Here is an 18,801-nt window from a genome sequence, read left to right as displayed (position 1 = left end):
CACGTGGCATGAGGGATCTTAGTTCCCCGACCAGGGATCAAACCTGGGAAGCAGGGAGTCTTAACCACTGGGAAGGGAAGCCAGGGAAGTTCCAAGATGACCCGATGAAAGCTGACTTTTAGGTGGCTCAGGGAAGGATTTAAGGTTCTAAAAGCAGCCCAGCTAAACGTCTCGGGCTCTGAACTGCCCGAGTTAGAACGACCCTGTGAGACACGGGACCCTGGTTCACAACCAGCTTCACTTCCTTGTCTGGAAAATAAAGATGATAAGAGAACCTATGGAATAGTTTTGGGTTTTGTTCGAATGATTCTATGTGGAAAATGCATAAAACGTTCTTAGGAAGTCACTTGCAGGTCACGCGTGCTCTGTAAATATCGGCTGAACTACTTCTTACTCCCCAGGGATAGCGTGCTTTCCATTTGGTCTGCAAGGGAGACACACTCTCCTGGGATACTAGGAGGGCTGAGCGGCTGTCCCCTTCTGAGAGGCCCTGGAATCTCTAACCTCAGTGATGGTACCAGGCTGGCAATGCCTTGGAACCGTCAACACGGCTCAGAGGGATTACGAAGTGATGAACAGGGACAGATGACTTAGCAACGTGATGTACCGATGGAAGGGGCCCCCAGAGAACTGAGACGCTGGTGAAACTGAGGCAGAGAGAGAGGTGGCAAGGCCCTCAGAGTGCCCAAGGGTTGCAAAGAAACCCACGTAAGGGTTCTTTTCCTGACCCTGGACCAGGAGCTGTTCGGGATGCAGTGCTGAAGGAGCCAGGCAGGGATCCTGGCTTCCCCAGGGCTTCTCAGACGTTTTCAGGATAATCCAAGGGCTAGTTAAGCGCTTTCAGATCTCCCACCTGGAAGAGGACCGGGGTCATCTCTTGCAAAGAAGGAACCCCAGATGACTCATCACTCTGCGATGAGCTGTGCCACAATCCCAAGATGCCAACAGCTTCCGTCAGAAGCTTCCTTGTTTGAAGCAGCGTTGGAGAATTAAGCAACACAGCAAACCATACATGGTGTGACATGAGCACGGTGTGCAGCAAAAGCAATTATCTCCCGAACCTCCCATTCTGTTCGGTGCTAATAGTCCTGAATGACACTGACCTGCAACCCACCAGAATGAAGCTGCAGCTTTAGATCTGCATTCATGGGTTACAAAAGGCAATACTCAATTCACGGTGTGAAACCACCCTCTCGTTACACCATGATTACATCTCAACTGGTACCCAGTTGGCTTAGAAGACGCAAGAAGACTGTGCTAATAGAACTGCAGGCTCCTGCCCGTGCATTTGGGGCTACGTGGACTTACTTGTTAAGGATTTTCCCTCTCTTTGCACTTGAAAAATTCTCCAGCTGCAAGGACTCTTGAGTGAGGAAAGCGACAGCCAGGTGAAAATAGTTGTTCCACAGCTGAAACCAAAAAGGGGAGATGCTAAGGTGCCGAACCCATTAATAGAGGATCTCGGAAACGCTCCGAGACGCTTAGAACAGCATTTGCCCAGCACACACTTCTGAAAGGTTTGAAAGCCACACTCTCTACGTACACACTGCTAATCAGCCACCCACGGTGTGGTTCAGGGCTGAGCATGCGCTCTGACGGTGCATGCAGTCAGATCCCAGCTCAGCCACTTACTTGGGCAGACACTCTAACCTCTCTGTGCCTCGGTTTCCTCAGGTACCTACCTGATAGGACTGCTAAAGGACGGAGGGAGTAAAGGCATGCGGTGCCCATCCAGTGGTGCCGGGAGCACGGTAAGCACGTAATAAATGTTAGCTGTTATTAATACTGTATTATGGAGCCCCTTACCTCATAGTATACAGCAAGTCCCCTACATACGAAGGAGTTCCGAGAGCGCGTTCGTAAGTCCAGCTTGGTCGTAAGTCCAACAAAGTCAGCCTAGGTACCCAACTAACACAATCAGCTATATACCACTGCTTTTACGCTTGCTTCCGGACGTCCTGGGCTTGAAAATAAAGACACGGTACTACTGTACTCTATACAGTACCGTAAAGTACACAAAAGCACAACCACTTGTAGAGGACGCACGCAAGGGACAATGTACGCCAGACGCGTGAACTAACGTACGTGATTGGACATGCGAACGCACATTTGCATTTTTGAAAGTTCACAACTTGAAGGTTCGTAGGTAGGGGACTTACTGTATAGATTTCTATAATTTATCATTTTTATGAGACTAAAAATATATACACACTAGAAAATTGAGGAAAACGTAAAAAGATCCAACATTTCATATGTCAAGGACTTACAGACTGTACGTGGCTTAAATGACGATTTACTATAAAATGATTTTGTCCTCGTAAAGCTCTTCACTGGAAGCTCTGTGTATCTGGACACAGTATTCCATAAAAGTGTTCTTCAACAAGAAGTGTTATGTAGATTCCTAAAGTCATGAAACTAAGACCCCCTGATTAGGTCAATGTTTAAGACCAGGTGAAGAAAATTTAAATGAAGGACGAATTCTTGGATCATGAATGGGGGCTTTTCGCTTGAACTCAATATATGACACGGGCATACCCCTCACTGCCCAGGGGAGAAACCTGGGATTTATGCTGGGCTTTGTCCCTCACAGCATCCCACCGTTTCAATCAGCAAGTCCTTCTGCTTCCCCTTATAAATCCCTCCCAGGCCCACCCACTTTGTCTCAGTGCTGGGGTATCACCCACCCCAGGTCGGCATCATCCCTCGCAGACCGAAACAGCCTGCTTCCTGTTTCCTGTCCTCGCCTTGTCCCACAGGGCAGCCAGAGGGAACTGACACTAATCTGAGGGGGCCACACCCCAGCTCAAACCTCTTCAGCAACTTCCCACACGTTTCCGGTCAGAACAGAGTTTGAAGGGGAGTCCCACTGCCTGGTTCCCTCTGCTTCTGCCTTGCAGCAGCCTTTCCATCCATACTCTGCACCCTTGTCTTCCCATCAGATCCTCGAGCTGATGCTCTCCCCACCCCTGGGCCTTTGCAGATGCCGGGTCCACCCCGCTCTCCTCCCTCACTGGGTCTTAGCATACCAGGACCAGGTGTGTTTGCCCTCTCCGCGCCCTCGAGCACCTTGGTCTGTCCCTACAGTCCTGCCCTAATCGTCCTCCCTTTACACTCCACGGTACACAGGGTGGGGGTAGGATTCCTGGTCCGGGGCAGAGCCTGGCTCAAAGTAAGTGATCCATCAGGAATAATCAATATTTGAGGGATGAACCCATGGGGATTTCTCAAATGCAAATGAAAACTCTATGGACACTTCCTCCAGATTGCTTCCGTCTGCATCCTCTCTCAGAAGGCGGCACCCGAGGGTGGGGGAGCGCAGGTGCGAGATAAGCGGTGAGACCCTCCCCCGCCCGGGAACTGCAGCAAGGGGCTCAGAGACTGGCCATCACAGATGCTCCTCAGTGGACCATTCCTGTACCACAGGATACTTCAGGGGAACTTTCACCTGCTCTCAGTGGGAAAGAGCTGGACAGAGTTTCCATCACATGTCCAAGCTCTGAGGTGCCTTCAATGATCTTAGGAAGAAATTTGTGGGTATTGGTTTTCTTATTTACAAAACAGGGATAATATTCATTGCATCAAATGAGATGGTTACACAGAGTTACGTAAAAACAAGGTATTAACAGTAATGACTCTATTTTCAGCGACCAGAGAAATAAGAGGAAACTTTCCAGCATGGATGTAGCTAAGAGTGCAGTGGGCTTCATTTATCCGGTGCTCCTCAGGAACTGGCATTTCTTCAGGAACAGAGCAGCTCATTCCCAGGTAAGGGCTGGTCTTCCCATTTCACAGATGAGGTTCAGAGACTTGCTCCAAACCACAAAAAAAAAAACACATGAAGCAGAACAAGGGTCTCCAGCGGGCCATCCTGGACCTCACAGGCCATACTCTTTCCTGCCCACAAAGGCACTTTCTCTTTTAGGCCTTTTTATAATAAAAGGGGTGACTCAAATCAATAACGTACAAGTTGCTTCCTTTGTTTTTGGAACTAACACCTCTCTGCTATCGCCACCCACCTCCCAGCAGTGCCCTCCTCTCACAGCACTGGCAGTGGTCCCTGGCCACGTTTGGGTGAGGGGCACCACTAGAGCAGGACCCAGAACGTATTTTAATGTATACCTGCTGCCCATAGAAACAACATCGACAAAAATATGAATGTGTCTTTTTAAATGCCAGTTTCACTAATTCTGTATTCCTTCTCTTCGCTCACACAGTGGCCAGGACGACAGCTGAGCCACAGGTCTCCTGAAAACCCTGCCCTGGGAGATATTTAGGGGAACTGCGTAGTCCAATGCCCTGAAGAAGGAGGTTCCCTCGTGGCCCACGTGCCTGGCGACTCAGTTTCCACCTGTAAAGCAAGACTGAGACCCACAGGAGATTTTTATATCCTTAGGAATGAGGAGGCTGCCTATCGTGCACATCAAAAATCCCCTGGCCGTTGTCAGAGCCTGAACAGGACGAGGGGGCCCCCCAGGAGTTGGGAGCATCTGGCGTGGGGGGCAGGGGTCATGACTTCCGTGACGCTCCTCCCAAGGGTGCAGCCTGGGTCTAAGCACTGGGGAACCTGAGGCAACCCAAGTACAGGGCCGTCTGCAAACCCAGACCCGGGCTCTGCAAGAGTGCCGAGGATAGAACAGCCAGGAAGGAGTGAGCAACTGTTGTAGCCTGAAGGAGACGAAAGACACACAGAAACTGAACGCATCGGGGGAGGGAGGGATGAACAGGAGGAGGACGAGGATTTTTAGGGCAATGGAACTGGATGCAAGTCATTCTCCATTTGTCCAAACCCACAGAGTGGACAGAACGTCTACAGTGTACCGTAATGTAAAGTAAGGACTCAGTGATTACGATGCGTGAGTGTAGGTCCATCAGTTGTAACAATGTACCATCTGGTGGGGGATGTTGATAGTGGGGTAGCTTCGTGTGCAGGAGGCGGGGGTCTACGGGAAATCTCTTCGCCTCCCTCTCAATTTTGCTGTGAACTTGAAACTGCCATTAACAAAGTCTTTAAAAAATCACATAAAAATACAAACATTAAAAAAAAAAAAACAACCCTGTAAGCTACGTGTGACTTCAGATGTGACAACTAATGGCATTTGTGATGCTGACCTCTGAAGGATGGGATTGGGACGACTGAACTTGAATGTGGTCTGAGGACTGGTTAGGGGTGATGAGAATGTAAGTTTCCTGCATTTGGTATTCTTACTCTAGTTAGGCAGGGTACGGTCTCTGTTTGTATGAAATATATACTACAGATCTGGGGAGGTGATAGGGTGTCAGGCTGGCAGCTCACTAGGATAAGGTTAAGAAAAAAAAGTTCTTTGTACCATACTTGCTGGAAATGAGAGGCAGACTGAGGAGGGACAGAGGGAAGCAGTAGCAGCCCACAGGGATGACTAGTTAAAGGAGAAGGAAGTGTCAGGAGAGAGAACTGTGCAGGGAATGTTAGAACATAAAAATGCACCTTGTGGGAGCGGCCACTGCCTGGACCACACGCTGAAGGCGGCCTCGGCCACATGGCACCCAAGCCTCCCCCTGGGGGTGGGAGCCCCCCAAAGTGGAACAATCAAATGCACTTCACACTTGCCAAGGGACAAAGGCCAAAAGGGCTCGTTGCAGCCAAGGTGTTGGGCCTGAAGGGAGCATCCAGAGGACCGTATGCATGAAACAATGCGCAAGCTCAGCGATAACCAGTAAGCCCACACCCACCGCAGTCACACCTGAAACACACAGCCATCTCACGTGACAGGCACGGCCTACACGGATAAAACAAGAAAACCTAATGAAGGACACAGAAAAAGGCCTAAATATTCCTGTATGGGATGGGAGAAAATAAATCCTGCCACGTATTCCCTAAAATGCTGTTACATTTCCCCTACAATTACTTATGAATTCAACAGAATCCTAGTTAAAATGTAGACAGCATTTTTAAGAAGTTTAACAAGGTGATTTTGAACTTCACACAGAAGAGGAAATGCGCAAAAAGAGTCAAGATAATTTTGACTCTTGAATTAACACACTAACACACTCTTGAATTAACACACTAACGGGGAAGTCCTGGTTATACTAGCTGGGTATAAAACCCATAGGTAATAACACAGAAAACAGAACTGTACCCACATGCATTTGTAATTATGAGTTTCCTCAGTGGCAGTTCAAATCACTGGGAAAGAAGAAACTATTTATAATGTGAAATAAAATTCATATGTTATTTAAACATAAAAATTCTTCTCTGCCCTTTGGACTCCTTTCTCCCCTCACTGTGCATTGTGTATCTGCATTAGGCACTGACCAAACCTCACCCATCGGCAGAAAATAGCTGCTCAACCATAAAGAGAAACATTCTCCTCGCATCAACAAGACAACTCCTTAAAAGATAACATCCCTTCTTGACCTTGTAAGGGGTCACATGACCCAACTTGATGACTTAGATCTGGATTATGTAAACTGTCAATAATATGTCATTTGATGTACCACCCTCTGTCTCAAAATAACTTATATGTGCCTTGATTTCTAACTGGCAGAACAGTTCTCAGAGCTTTCTGAGATGTTCTTCCTGGGTTATAATCCTCAAATTCAGCTTGAATTAAATTTTCCAATTCTTTCTTAGACCGACTAATTTTTTGTCGACAATAAAATAATGCGAGAAAAAGTGAAGTTAAACTCTGGCCCCTAACGCTAACTATAGAAAATGCAGATGCATATAAACAACAAGGACCAACTGTACAGCACAGAGAACTATATTCAATGTCTTGTAATAACCTATAATGGAAAAGAACCTGAAAAAGAATATAGATGTATATATTTTATGTATATATATATATAGGTATCTGAATCACTTTGCTGTACACTTAAAGCAAACACAACTGTAAATCAACTATACATCAATTTTTCAAAAATCACTAAAAAAAGAAATCACAGATGGATTAATCATTGGAAAGTTAAAAAAAAGCAGAACTATAAAGGTATTATCAGAGACTATCTACATAAAGAATAGTTAAATCTATAATCAAAGACGGATTTGCCAAGCAAAACATAAAACCCAAAAGCCATAAAAGAACTGACACATTTAACTACAGAAAAATCAAATATTTCTATACGATAAACCTAAACCCATGACTAGGCTATATCAAGAATTCCAACTTACAAAAAAGTATGACAAATAGCCCAAGAGAACAGTAAGCAGAGGAAATGATCAGACAGTTCATACTAGAAATCCTCACAGCCAATCAGTACTCTCAACCCAACTAGCAATCAAGAGAAATACCAATAAAAATAAGAGTCAACAATTTTAAAGAAATTGGTATGGGAGAAGACTCTAGACAATGACTGCTCTCAGAGAAGGCTGGTGAGATTGCAAATTGCTAGAGCATTTTAGGTCGGTAATTTATTAGTGTCCGTGAAGCTTAAAATATCTTACCAGTCAAGCCTGGCAATTATGCTTCCAGGAACCTGTTCTATAGCAATGCAGCACTGAGATGCGCGTGTCACACTGTTCATGGCAGCACTGCTTGGAAACGGGAGAAACTGAAAACAGCCTGCAGGTTATCAGTGCAGGAATGCCTGCACCAATGTTGGTAACATTTATGTTGTGGAACATGATAGAAGTGAAAACCACGGCTGGCACGACCCAATTCACGTTCAAAACCAAAAGAAAGCAGGTCTAGGTCCAGATACAGCTGACTCTTGAACAACTCGAGTTTGAACTACTCGGGTCCACTCACAGGTGGATATTTTCCAGCAGTAACTACTACAGTACTGCATAGTGGTTGGCCGAATTATACTCAGATTAATCACCTTCCACCCCGCCCTCCCACATTGCTTAAGGGTCGACTGTAAATGCTTAAAGAAGCCTCAAAGAGAACACACAACAATTATTTAAAAAGTTACCCGGCAGAGGGAGAAAAGGGTGAAAGGGTGGTAAGGGGCCTTTCATATTTTATTCGATGTGTGGATTAACACTGCATAAATATTTTACGTGCATGTATCTGTGTATCAGGACGTGTGAAAACAAACATTAAGCAGAGAAAATAATAAAACATTTAAAATTGTGAAAAATAGTAAGTAACATTTCCAAATACACAGTACCTGATGTACCCCTATGTACTTAAATGACGATAAAACATTTTTAATTTAAAAAAATGATACAAGAAATAGGGCCTAGGCACTTAAGAACTTAATCTAATAAACCGAGTAGCACATTAGCTCTAAATTTTCTGAAGACCATGCAAAAGGGAAGGTAGATGGTTGTCTAATTTTTGTTCTCTGGTAATTCAGTTTTGAGCCAGATCACCCTCTGGGTATACATAAATTCTTCAGGTTCCTTCTCAGTGAAAAATCCCACCCAGGAAACTAACCTGTTTGCATTTGGATGCTTTTATTTGCAAACTTTAGTAAATGAAACTACATAATGGCAAAATCATGATTAGCAGAAATATATCCGAAGTTCAGTGGAAATGAGAGTCACAAATAGTAGATGCATAGTAAGAAATCATGCCAGGGAAAAACCAACCCTTTTTACACACACACACACACACACACACACACACACACACACACACACGCACGCACTCCACAAGCACTGGAGAAGTAGGGCCAACATGGAAGGATCAGCTGACCACAGTCCAGGGGTGTTGCAGGGCTGGGACCTTTTGCCTGGTAAAGGCCAATTGGGGCTGCACAAAGCCGGAAGAGAATATATCAGGGGAAAACCTACATCTACAAGCAAGCTGGGCTCAGTGATGCAGACCCACTTCTCCTCCTGGGCTGACCCTCATCACATTAGGATGGTCTGAGACTATCTTGGCAGCCTCACCAATTGAGATGTCGTGGCCTTCCTGCTCAGAGAGTCCCTACTTGTCACTCTGATTCAAGACTTTCACTCTGAAACAGCTCCATCTCCTTCGTCGCTAAACTGAGCAAATAGCCCAAAGGCATCATTTTCAATCCTCGGGTTCCAGTATCACACACTGTAAATTCCATTTCCACACCTTAAACGGGAAAACTTAAGTTCAAGGATTAGAAATATAAGATATGGGCTCAGACCAGCAATTTGTTTTAACATGATTTCTCAACAAAGGTCATGTCTACCTCTTCTCTTACCTGCAACTCAAAGTTGGCTTGATCCAGAAATTTTTTGTTCAGCATATCTGCATACTGATTAATCGCTCGCAGAAAGACTCTGAAAGATTAAGAGAAAATTACATAATTACACACTTCTGCTCTGGCACCTTTGGAGGTTTGGCATTTCAACTAGCTACAATCCAAGACTGCCTGGCACGGGAACTCTCTAAGTCCTGTGAAAAGCTGTGAGGTTTTGCCAGTGAAAAGCCCAGAGAATTATATGCAGATGTTCTCCAAATTAATCAAGGAAACATGCAGAATAAAAGAAACAGACCAAAGTAACAGAGTGTGAAAGTAACATATGAAAAATATCACTAAAAACCCTAATTTTTTTTAAAAAGAAAAGGTGCAAATTAAATATTCTTCTCAAGTCACAATGTATCAGTGTTACCAAATTGGTCTTTGCTTAGCTGGCTTTTTAAAGTGAAGCATTTGAAAGCACTATTACACACTGTCAGGCTTGGAATGGTTTGGCATGTCGACTGGAAAAAAATGCACAACCTAAAAGGTGAGAATTATGTTTTATTCGGCGGACAAAACTGAGGACTTAAGCCTAGGACACAGCATCTCTGATCGCTCTGAGGGACGGCTCCAAAGAGGTGAGGGTGGGGCCAGGATCCACAGGAGTTTTTGCAACAAAGACCAGGTAGTCAGAACTTCAAAAGATTACTAAGAAATGGACAAATTCTTGGAAAGGTACAACTGTCCAAAACGGAACCAGGAAGAATTAGAAAATATAAACAGACCAATCACAAGTAATGAAATTGAAATTGATTAAAAATCTTCCAACAAATAAAAGTCAAGGATCAGTTGGCTTCACAGGCGAATTCTATCAAACATTTAGAGAAGGGCTAACACTCATCCTTCTCAAACTCTTCCAAAAAACTGCAGACGGAGGAACACTCCCAAACTCATTCTATGAGGCCACCATCACCCTGATACCAAAAGCAGACAAAGATATCACAAAAAAAGAAAAGTACAGACCAACATCACTGATGAATATAGACGTAAAAATCCTCAACAAAATTCTAGCAAACAAAATCCAATAACACATTAAAAGGATCATACACCATGATCAAGTGGGATTTATCCCAGGGATGCAAGGATTCTTCAATATATGCAAATCAATCAATGTGATATACCATATTAACAAATTAAAGAATAAAACCATATGATCATCTCAATAGATGCAGAAAAAGCTTCTGACAAAATTCAACACCCATTTATAATAAAAAAAACTCTCCAGAAAGTGGGCATAGAGGGAACTTATCTCAACATAATAAAGGCCATATATGATAAACCCACAGCAAACATCATTCTCAGTGGTGAAAAAGTGAAAGCATTTCTTCTAAGATCAGGAACAAGACAAGGGCGTCCACTCTTGCCACTATTATTCAACATAGTTTTGGAAGTCCTAGCCACAGCAACCAGAGAAGAAAAAGAAATAAAAGGAATACAAATTGGAAAAGAAGTAGCAAAACTGTCACTGTTTGCAGATGACGTGATTCTATAACATAGAAAGTCCTAAAGATGCCACCAGAAAACTACTAGAGCTAATCAAGGAATTTGGTAAAGTTGCAGGATACAAAACTAATGCACAGAAATCTCTTTCATTTCTATACACTAACAATGAAAGATCAGAAAGAGAAATTAAGGAAACAACCCCATTTACCACTGCAACAAAAAGAATACCTAGGAATAAACCTACCTAAGGAGGCAAAAGACCTGTACTCTGAATACTATATAACACTGACGAAAGAACTCAAAGATAACATAAACAGGTGGAGAGATATACCATGTTCTTGGATTGGAAGAATCAACACTGTGAAAATGACTACACTACACAAAGCAATCTACAGATTTAATGCAATCCCTGCCAAACTACCAATGGCATTTTCCACAGAATTAGAACAAAAAATTTTGCAATTTGTATGGAAACACAGAAGACCCAAATAGACAAAGCAATCTTGAGAAAGGAAAACAGAGCTGGAGGAATCAGGTTCTCCAACTTCAGACTATACTACAAAGCTAGAATAATCAAGGCAGTATGGTGCTGGCACAAAATCAGAAATATAGATCAATGGTACAGGATAGAAAGCCCAGAGATAAACCCACACACCTATGGTCACCTTATCTTTGACAAAGGAGGCAAGAATATACAATGGAGGAAAGACAGCCTCTTCAATAAGTGGTGCTGGGAAAACTGGACAGCTACGTGTAAAAGAATGAAATTACAACACTCCCTAACACCATACACAAAAATAAAATGGATTAAAGACCTAAATGTAAGACCAGACACTATAAAACTCTTAGAGGAAAACATAGGAAAAACACTCTTTGACATAAATCACAGCAAGATCTTTTTTGAGCCGCCTCCCAGAGTAATGAAAATAAAAACAAAAATAAACAAACGGAGATTGACCCTTTGTCAATTGCTTCATTTGCAAATATTTTCTCCCATTCTGAGGGCTGTCTTTTAGTCTTGTTTACATTTTCCTTTGCTGTGCAAAAGCTTTTAAGTTTCACTAGGTCCCATATGTTTATTTTTGTTTTTATTTCCATTTCTCTAGGAGGTGGGTCAAAAAGGACCTTGCTAAAGCAGAAACTAACATACCACCGTAAAGCAATTATACCCCAATAGAGTTGTTAAAAAAAAAACTAAGCAAATGGGACCTTATGAAACTTAAAAGCTTTTGCACAGAAAAGGAAACCATAAACAAGACTAAAAGACAGCTCTCAGAATGGGAGAAAATATTTGCAAATGAAGCAACTGACAAAGGATTAATCTCCAAAATATACAAGCAGCTCAATATCAAGAAAACAAACAACCCAATCAAAGAGTGGGTGGAAGACCTAAATAGACATTTCTGCAAAGAAGACAGGCGGTCAAGAGGCACATGAAAAGATGCTCAACATCACTAATTATTAGAGAAATGCAAGTCAAAACTACAATGAGATATCACCTCACACCAGTCAGAATGGCCAACATCAAAAAATCTACAAACAATAAATACTGGAGAGGGTGTGGAGAAAAGGGAACCCTCTTGCACTGTTGGTGGGAATGTAAATTGATACAGCCACTATGGAGAACAGTATGAAGTTTCCTTACAAAACTAAAAAGAGAACTACCATATGACCCAGCAATCCCACTACTGGGCATATACCCTGAGAAAACCTTAATTCAAAAAGACACATGTACCCCAGTGTTCATTGCAGCACTATTTACAATAGTCAGGACATGGAAGCAACCTAAATATCCATCGACAGATGAATGGATAAAGAAGATGTGGTACATATACACAGTGGAATATTACTCAGCCATAAAAAGGAATGAAATTGGGTCATTGGTAGAGATGTGGATGGACCTAGAGCCTGTGATACAGAGTGAAGTAAGTCAGAAAGAGAAAAAAAAAATATCGTATACTAACGCATATATGTGGAATCTAGAAAAATGGTACAGATGAACCTATTTGCAGGGCAGGAATAGAGATGCAGATCTAGAGAACGGACATGTGGAGGGGGGGAAGGGGAGGGTGGGATGAATTGGGAGATTAAGACTGACATATATACACGACCATGTGTAAAATAGCTAGCTAGCGGGAACCTGCTGTACAGCGCAGGGAGCTCAGCTAGGTGCTCTGTGATGACCTAGATGGGTGGGATGGGGGTGGGGTGGGAGGGAGGTCCAAGAGGGAGGGGATATATGTATACATACAGCTGATTCACAGTTAGTTTCACTTTCACGGAAACTAACACAACACTGTAAAGCAACTATACTCCAGTTAAAAAAAAAAAAGAAAGAAAGAAAGAAAAAGAAAATCAGATATCTCAAGTTAAGGAATTTTGTGTTTTTCATATATGGGAAGATATGAGTCTGGGCTCACTGAAATCGTTCCTTTGATGTGCACCTCAGCTCTCTGGGGCCAGTATCCTGTGCTTTCTCGTCCTGAGTTCACTCTGGGCTCACCACAGGGGTGGCTATAATGTGATGGCTTGCTGGCTGCAATATCCTTTGTTTACTGGTATGGCAGGGGGCATTTTTTTTTTTTTATCGATAGGTGAAATATCATCAAGCTTGGACGTATGGCTTACTTCAGTATCGTTTGTCCTATACGCCAAATGCTAATTTTAGTCACTGTTTACTTGTTTAAATAAAGTGAAAAAGCTTTAGCAGATATGAGAGTAACTTGACAAGAGTTTTAGAAGGAATTTTAATTCACTGATTCATTGATAAGGTACCATGTTAAGAACACAGGACAAAATATCACAGCCTTCCATACCTTGATCTTTCCTTTCCTGTGATGGAATACATTATACAGCTCAGGGTTGTCACAAATGACTCCAGAGTACTAAGTGTTTCACAAGGTTGTTTGTTCAGTAGATTTGTTTTATTACTCTGGAGAGTGTTTACAACAACAGAGCTCAGTCCTGATATTTCTTTTCAAATGACCCTTCTCCCTTTGCACAAAGGCAGGACGCAAGAGGGATTAGCGTTAGGTCGCAGATAATAAACTTCATTACACTTCCTCTATTTAGACAGCAGGAAGCAGCCAGAGTGTAAGAGAAATCTAGGTTACTTACTAGGAAGTGGTGCTCTCTGACAACAGGATCTCTTTAGCTATGCATGCCTGGAGAAGCTCCCCAGCCCTGACAGTCCCAGAGCCACTAAAGACCAGTTAGCCTGGGAGGAGGGAGAGAGGGAAGGTCCACCTGGGGCTTTAAGGAGGTCTCCATCATCACCTCCCACCATCACCTCCTGTCCAACACCCGCTATCATGCAGCTTTCTCTGGCATAGCTCAAAGAAAGAGGATTTGCAGACATCATTTCATTAAGAGACCTATCAGGGATCCAGGACCACAACGAGTATGACAAATGACCTGTGCCGGAGTTTGCTGTCTTAGTGGCTGAAGAAAACCGTAGCCGGAGTTATCTGAATTCTTCCCTGAGGATGTTAAGACATAAGCAGAAAGGAGGAACTGGTGCTGTAAGTGACTATTAATGGAGGGGCATGGGCGTGCTGGCTTGTCCACTAACCAGGAGCATGGAGTGGGCAGCAGCATATCCATCAGCCATAGGGTGGCCAGATTCTGCCACTATGAGATGCCTAGTTAAACTGGAAAAACAGCTCTTCTGGCTGAATTTCGTAATTTATTTAAAAAAAGCTGAATACAGGGCATTGAGGGCATCCTGACAAATTAATCCAGCACCAGGACAAAATCACTAGATTCAGGACACACCTCCTATATACAGGTCACCTGGCAACCCTAATCAGCCCTCCAGTCTTGGGCTGAGGTTGCCCGTGTCATGTTCGGTCCTCAGAAGTACGGAATGCATGGCTCAAAAGAAGATGCTCTACCCGGCCCGTGTGACCCTTGGCAATTGTGTTCCGTAGCATCTGGGGATGTGCACTGCGCTGACCCCAGCAACCGGAGGAATACCCCAAGTGTCGGTGGAGTAAAACAACTTCCTGTCATGGGGCGGACAGGGGCTGTCAGACAGCACAAAACCACTAGGCTTCCGGCCGGGGACATTTTCTTTTTCCCCTTAACTTTTCCTTCGGCTTCAGGAACTGGCCGTTCACTGGCGCAGCCCAGAGTCCTTGTGAGCTTTAAGGAAGCCACTCTCTTCAGCCCTCTATGACAATAACGACAAGTTCACTTGGACATGCATTATTATTACGGGCTAATTATTGTGCCTTAAGATAGCACCCAAACAGCTGCAAGATGTTACTTCTAATTAAGCTCTGGAACAATTTCGGCTAGTTAAATAAAGATATTGCTCAAAATGACTTAAAAAAAAAAGATGCCATGCTGAAATGATATGAAGGGTGAGCAAAAACTTTTTAATGAACTGACAACTGAGAAGGGGCAATGCTGAGAGACAGTCTATAATTTAGAGTCGCTATAAATTTTTTAAAAAGCCAGGACAAAAAAAAACAAATAACACAGAATACAAGTTGTAGGGGAAAAACTAAAGAGATGATCAAATAAAAACCATCATCAGTGCTGCAACAGAGGTGCGCCACTCAGGCTACAGGTATCAAGGGCCACCTCACTTCTGCAGAGCCACCCAGGACACACATACATTCCATCCTACCTTTCACACTTGATGGGATTAAAATCTTAGCAATGTTCCAAGTCCACCTGAACACAAATCAATTAACTAGGCAAAAAGAAACATAAACAGAGGCTAACTTTTAGGTAAGAATATTTAATATCTGCTGTAATTCATGAGTTATTTCTAATAACCATCAAACTGCGGGAAATAAGTAAGAAAATCACATTAGAAACGTGTGCGTAACAATCTGCTTTCAGTCAAAGATTATGGGAAGCATCAGAGCTAAGCCAAGCGACTGGACAGCAGGTGCCTTACCAGTCTGAAATGAAGGGTTTCAGCCCAGCTCAGCAGAGGGGAAGAGCAAGTCTTTTCTGTCGGGGAGCAATGAGAGGGAGGATGGGGTGCAAGTGGGCTCCGCTCTGCGTCCCTGGTGACCCTGTCCACGCTGGGCACCGCTGGAGTTGCACTCAAGGACAGAGAAGCCCTCCAGACTGTTCCCAAATGGTCCTGTTTATTCACCCGCGTGTCTGCAATGCCAAATTGGCATCCGGCACATCACATATGTTCACTATGTATTAGCCACAGGAAAGAATGAATGGATGAATATGGATGGATGGATGGATGGATGGATGATGGATGGATGAGCTGGCCCAGGAGATCAAGCCCTGACCCACATCAGAGGGCTCAGGGGGGCTAGAATATTTGGTAGCCCCCAGCTCTCCCTGGAGTCCTTGCATTCCAAGCAGATTTTCCACTGTGGGGTTCAGCTCTTTAGAGGTTCTTGATAACCAAATTTCTCATTAGGCATTTGGCATTTATGGCTGGGTATTGCTCCCCTCCACTTCTGGAGCTAGTTCCTTAATGGAGGGAACCTCGTCTTTTACACATCAGGATCCCCCAAAGCACATCTTACCACTGTGCATATTTAGAAATGTTCTGATCTAAGGGAGCATCAGTTTATAACTGCACTAACAGATGTCTCAGAGCCAGTGGTATGTCCAGGAACTCCTACCACGCAAACAAACACCCCCCCCCCCACCGCCCCCCCCCACACACTCAGAGCCTGCTCTAGAGGGGAGGGGGAATCTACCCTCTGGCAATCTGCGTTGGTCTTTTTCTCTCCATCCAACATCACTGTACATAAATGTCAGGACCCAGTGAATAGAGGTCATGCCTACTGTTCATAATGTTCCCAGCTCCCAAGAACACGAGAACAAGATGCTTGCAGGGAGGGGACAGAGAACACGGTGGGTAGAAGGCAGGGAGCAGTTGGGACAGGTGTTGCTTTGACTCTGCCAGAAAAGAGAGGGAGTGGAAGAGATGTGAACCAAGCAAGTCATGTCTCATTCTGAGCCACGAGAATGAAGTAATTTCTAAAAAACGAAGCTAATGGTGTGAGAACTAAATGCTTTCATGGATGCTGTCCCACACGGTCAAAATGATTAAGAAAAAGGGCAAGCCAATATTTCACAGAGCTCTTTTCAATCATTTTTAATCTATGAAAGGATTTATTTATAATCTAAACATTTTAAAGGTAAAACCGAACACACAAAATAAATAATGTAGAGAGGGCCACAGGCAAATCCCCCAAAGACTCAGAAGCCCTAAAGTCTAGATGTACTGTCTGTAGACATTCAAATTATTCAAGACCAGTGGCTGCACCTTTTCTTGTTAATGGCTCCATGGAAAGAACTCCATCTCACTCTGCTTGGTAACTGACTCCTTCCTGTGTCCAGAGAGTCAGTCATCACCCTTACCCCCTTGTCACAACGTTACCCATTTTAAATAATCTGGGGGCCTGCTGACACAGAGATCACTCATTCCCAAAGCTCATACAATTAAAAACAAACAAACAAAAAAGCCCAGGAAATTCTCCTTGACTTCCTTCTCTTCTACATGGACATTTAACTACAGTGAGCTGCCGCTGGAAACAAAATGCTGTGCTATAATTCCTGATGGTGTCAAATACGAGTTTAATTGGCTACACACACAGGCTCATCCAATTACAGTTTTAATCTAATTATTTCTATCAACTATTATCTATCTACCTACCTACCTATCTAACCATCCATCCATGTACCTATCCATCCATCTACCTATCTATCCATCCATCCATCCATCTATCTATCCATCTATCATCTATCTACCTATCTGTTTATCCATCTATCCATCTACCTAACCATCTATTATCTATCTATCTATCTACCCATCCATATCTCTCTCTTTACATCCATGTAAACATTTGGCTAGAAGACCTTCAAAAGGTGCCCAAGTTTTTGAAATTCTCCTATTTTCAACCAATACATAAAGGTACTAAACTACGGGGCCTCTAAACTATCTTGAACTTTAAATCTCAGGGTTTTTTTTTTTCCCTTTACCTTTGAGATTAAAGGTAAGGAAGATGTACTCCCACATAATTCAAAGTCATTTGAACACTATGGCCTCGGCTGACACTTTACAAAATGGGAAGTAGCATTTGGTAAAAAGGGGACACAAGCCCCATGACTTGACTTTTGCACGTGTTCGAGAGAAGGCTGGGTGAGGCGGGGCTAGGCTCTGAGAAGGAGGCAGCTGCCGGTTTCCAAGTCTCCCAACCACAGGCGTTTTCCAGAAGCCATCCCCCGGCCTCGCCTCTCACCTACATCCCCACTGTATCCCTGCACAAAAGGGCCAAGGCTGCCTCGTGAGCTCCAGCAGGGGACCGTCCCCCGAAGGGACCTATTGGAAAGCTATGTGTGCTCAGCAACCAAAGGAGCACAGTTATGTGTTAACTGAGAAGGGAACTTAGAAAGCGGAACATAATCAGAAACCTATTTAACTACTAGAAGCTCCTGGCACAATTACAGTCCCTAAAATGACTTTATTATGACAGGGCCACAGGCATTTCTGTATCTCTGTTACCCAGTGTTTGCTGCCAATGGAAGTGGAAGATGAGAGGCCTTATTACTACAGAGAGAAATACGTCTATCGAGAGATGCCCTGAGCTTCCAGTGCAAGGCAAAGCCCCATTTCTCAAATGGTGAAGCTGTGGGGCTTCTCTTATTCCTTCTCTAAACTTACTTTAAGCTATATAATTAGATTGTACAGTTCAATATGAGGGCATTTAAATACGTCTGGCATTCACATTAGAGTCGCTCTGGGGGGAAAAAAGAAATCTGCATCTTTTAACAAAATGTTTTGCGCAAAGTGGTTAGACAAAAGGCAACAAATGTAAAGCGACACATCCTATCCCTGCAGAAAAATAAGTCCAGGAATCGTGGCTGGAAATTTGCCTGAAAATGATTTTTCCGCATCATTCAGGAATGCTGGGAAGGAGAGGCAACTTCAGGTGAAGTGATGAAAGAGGCGCAGAGGCTGTCACTTCAGTTCCCAGGGACGGATGCTTTCCTCCAGCTGATCGGTCCCCTGGCATCTCCCACAAGCAGCATGGCATCAAGTCAGTGTCTAAACAGCATCAGCCACTTCCCCCGGTGGGATCGTGGGTGAGGAACGAAGACCACGTGAGCACAGAGAAGTGACTTCTAGGAAAGACCCTGGTGTGTCTCGAGGTGAAGTGATGCACAGAAGGTGGGGGGCTTTGGTGGGACCCGCCCCCAGGCTCTGCAACTTGGGAAACAGTG

General features: G+C 43.8%; 1 protein-coding gene across 1 annotated transcript in view; it reads right to left on the bottom strand.

Annotated features, from left to right (window-relative positions):
- Positions 1-18,801, bottom strand: part of DOCK1 (dedicator of cytokinesis 1) — a 534,414-nt gene that overhangs the window by 108,767 nt on the left and 406,846 nt on the right. Inside the window, 2 exon segments of the mRNA XM_032607328.1 lie at positions 1,309-1,409; positions 9,103-9,181. Of these exon segments, the coding sequence (XP_032463219.1) occupies positions 1,309-1,409; positions 9,103-9,181 (180 nt within the window).

Source organism: Phocoena sinus, chromosome 16 (assembly GCF_008692025.1).
Source record: "Phocoena sinus isolate mPhoSin1 chromosome 16, mPhoSin1.pri, whole genome shotgun sequence".
Classification (NCBI taxonomy): domain Eukaryota; kingdom Metazoa; phylum Chordata; class Mammalia; order Artiodactyla; family Phocoenidae; genus Phocoena; species Phocoena sinus.
This window is presented reverse-complemented; position numbering and strand designations above follow the sequence as displayed.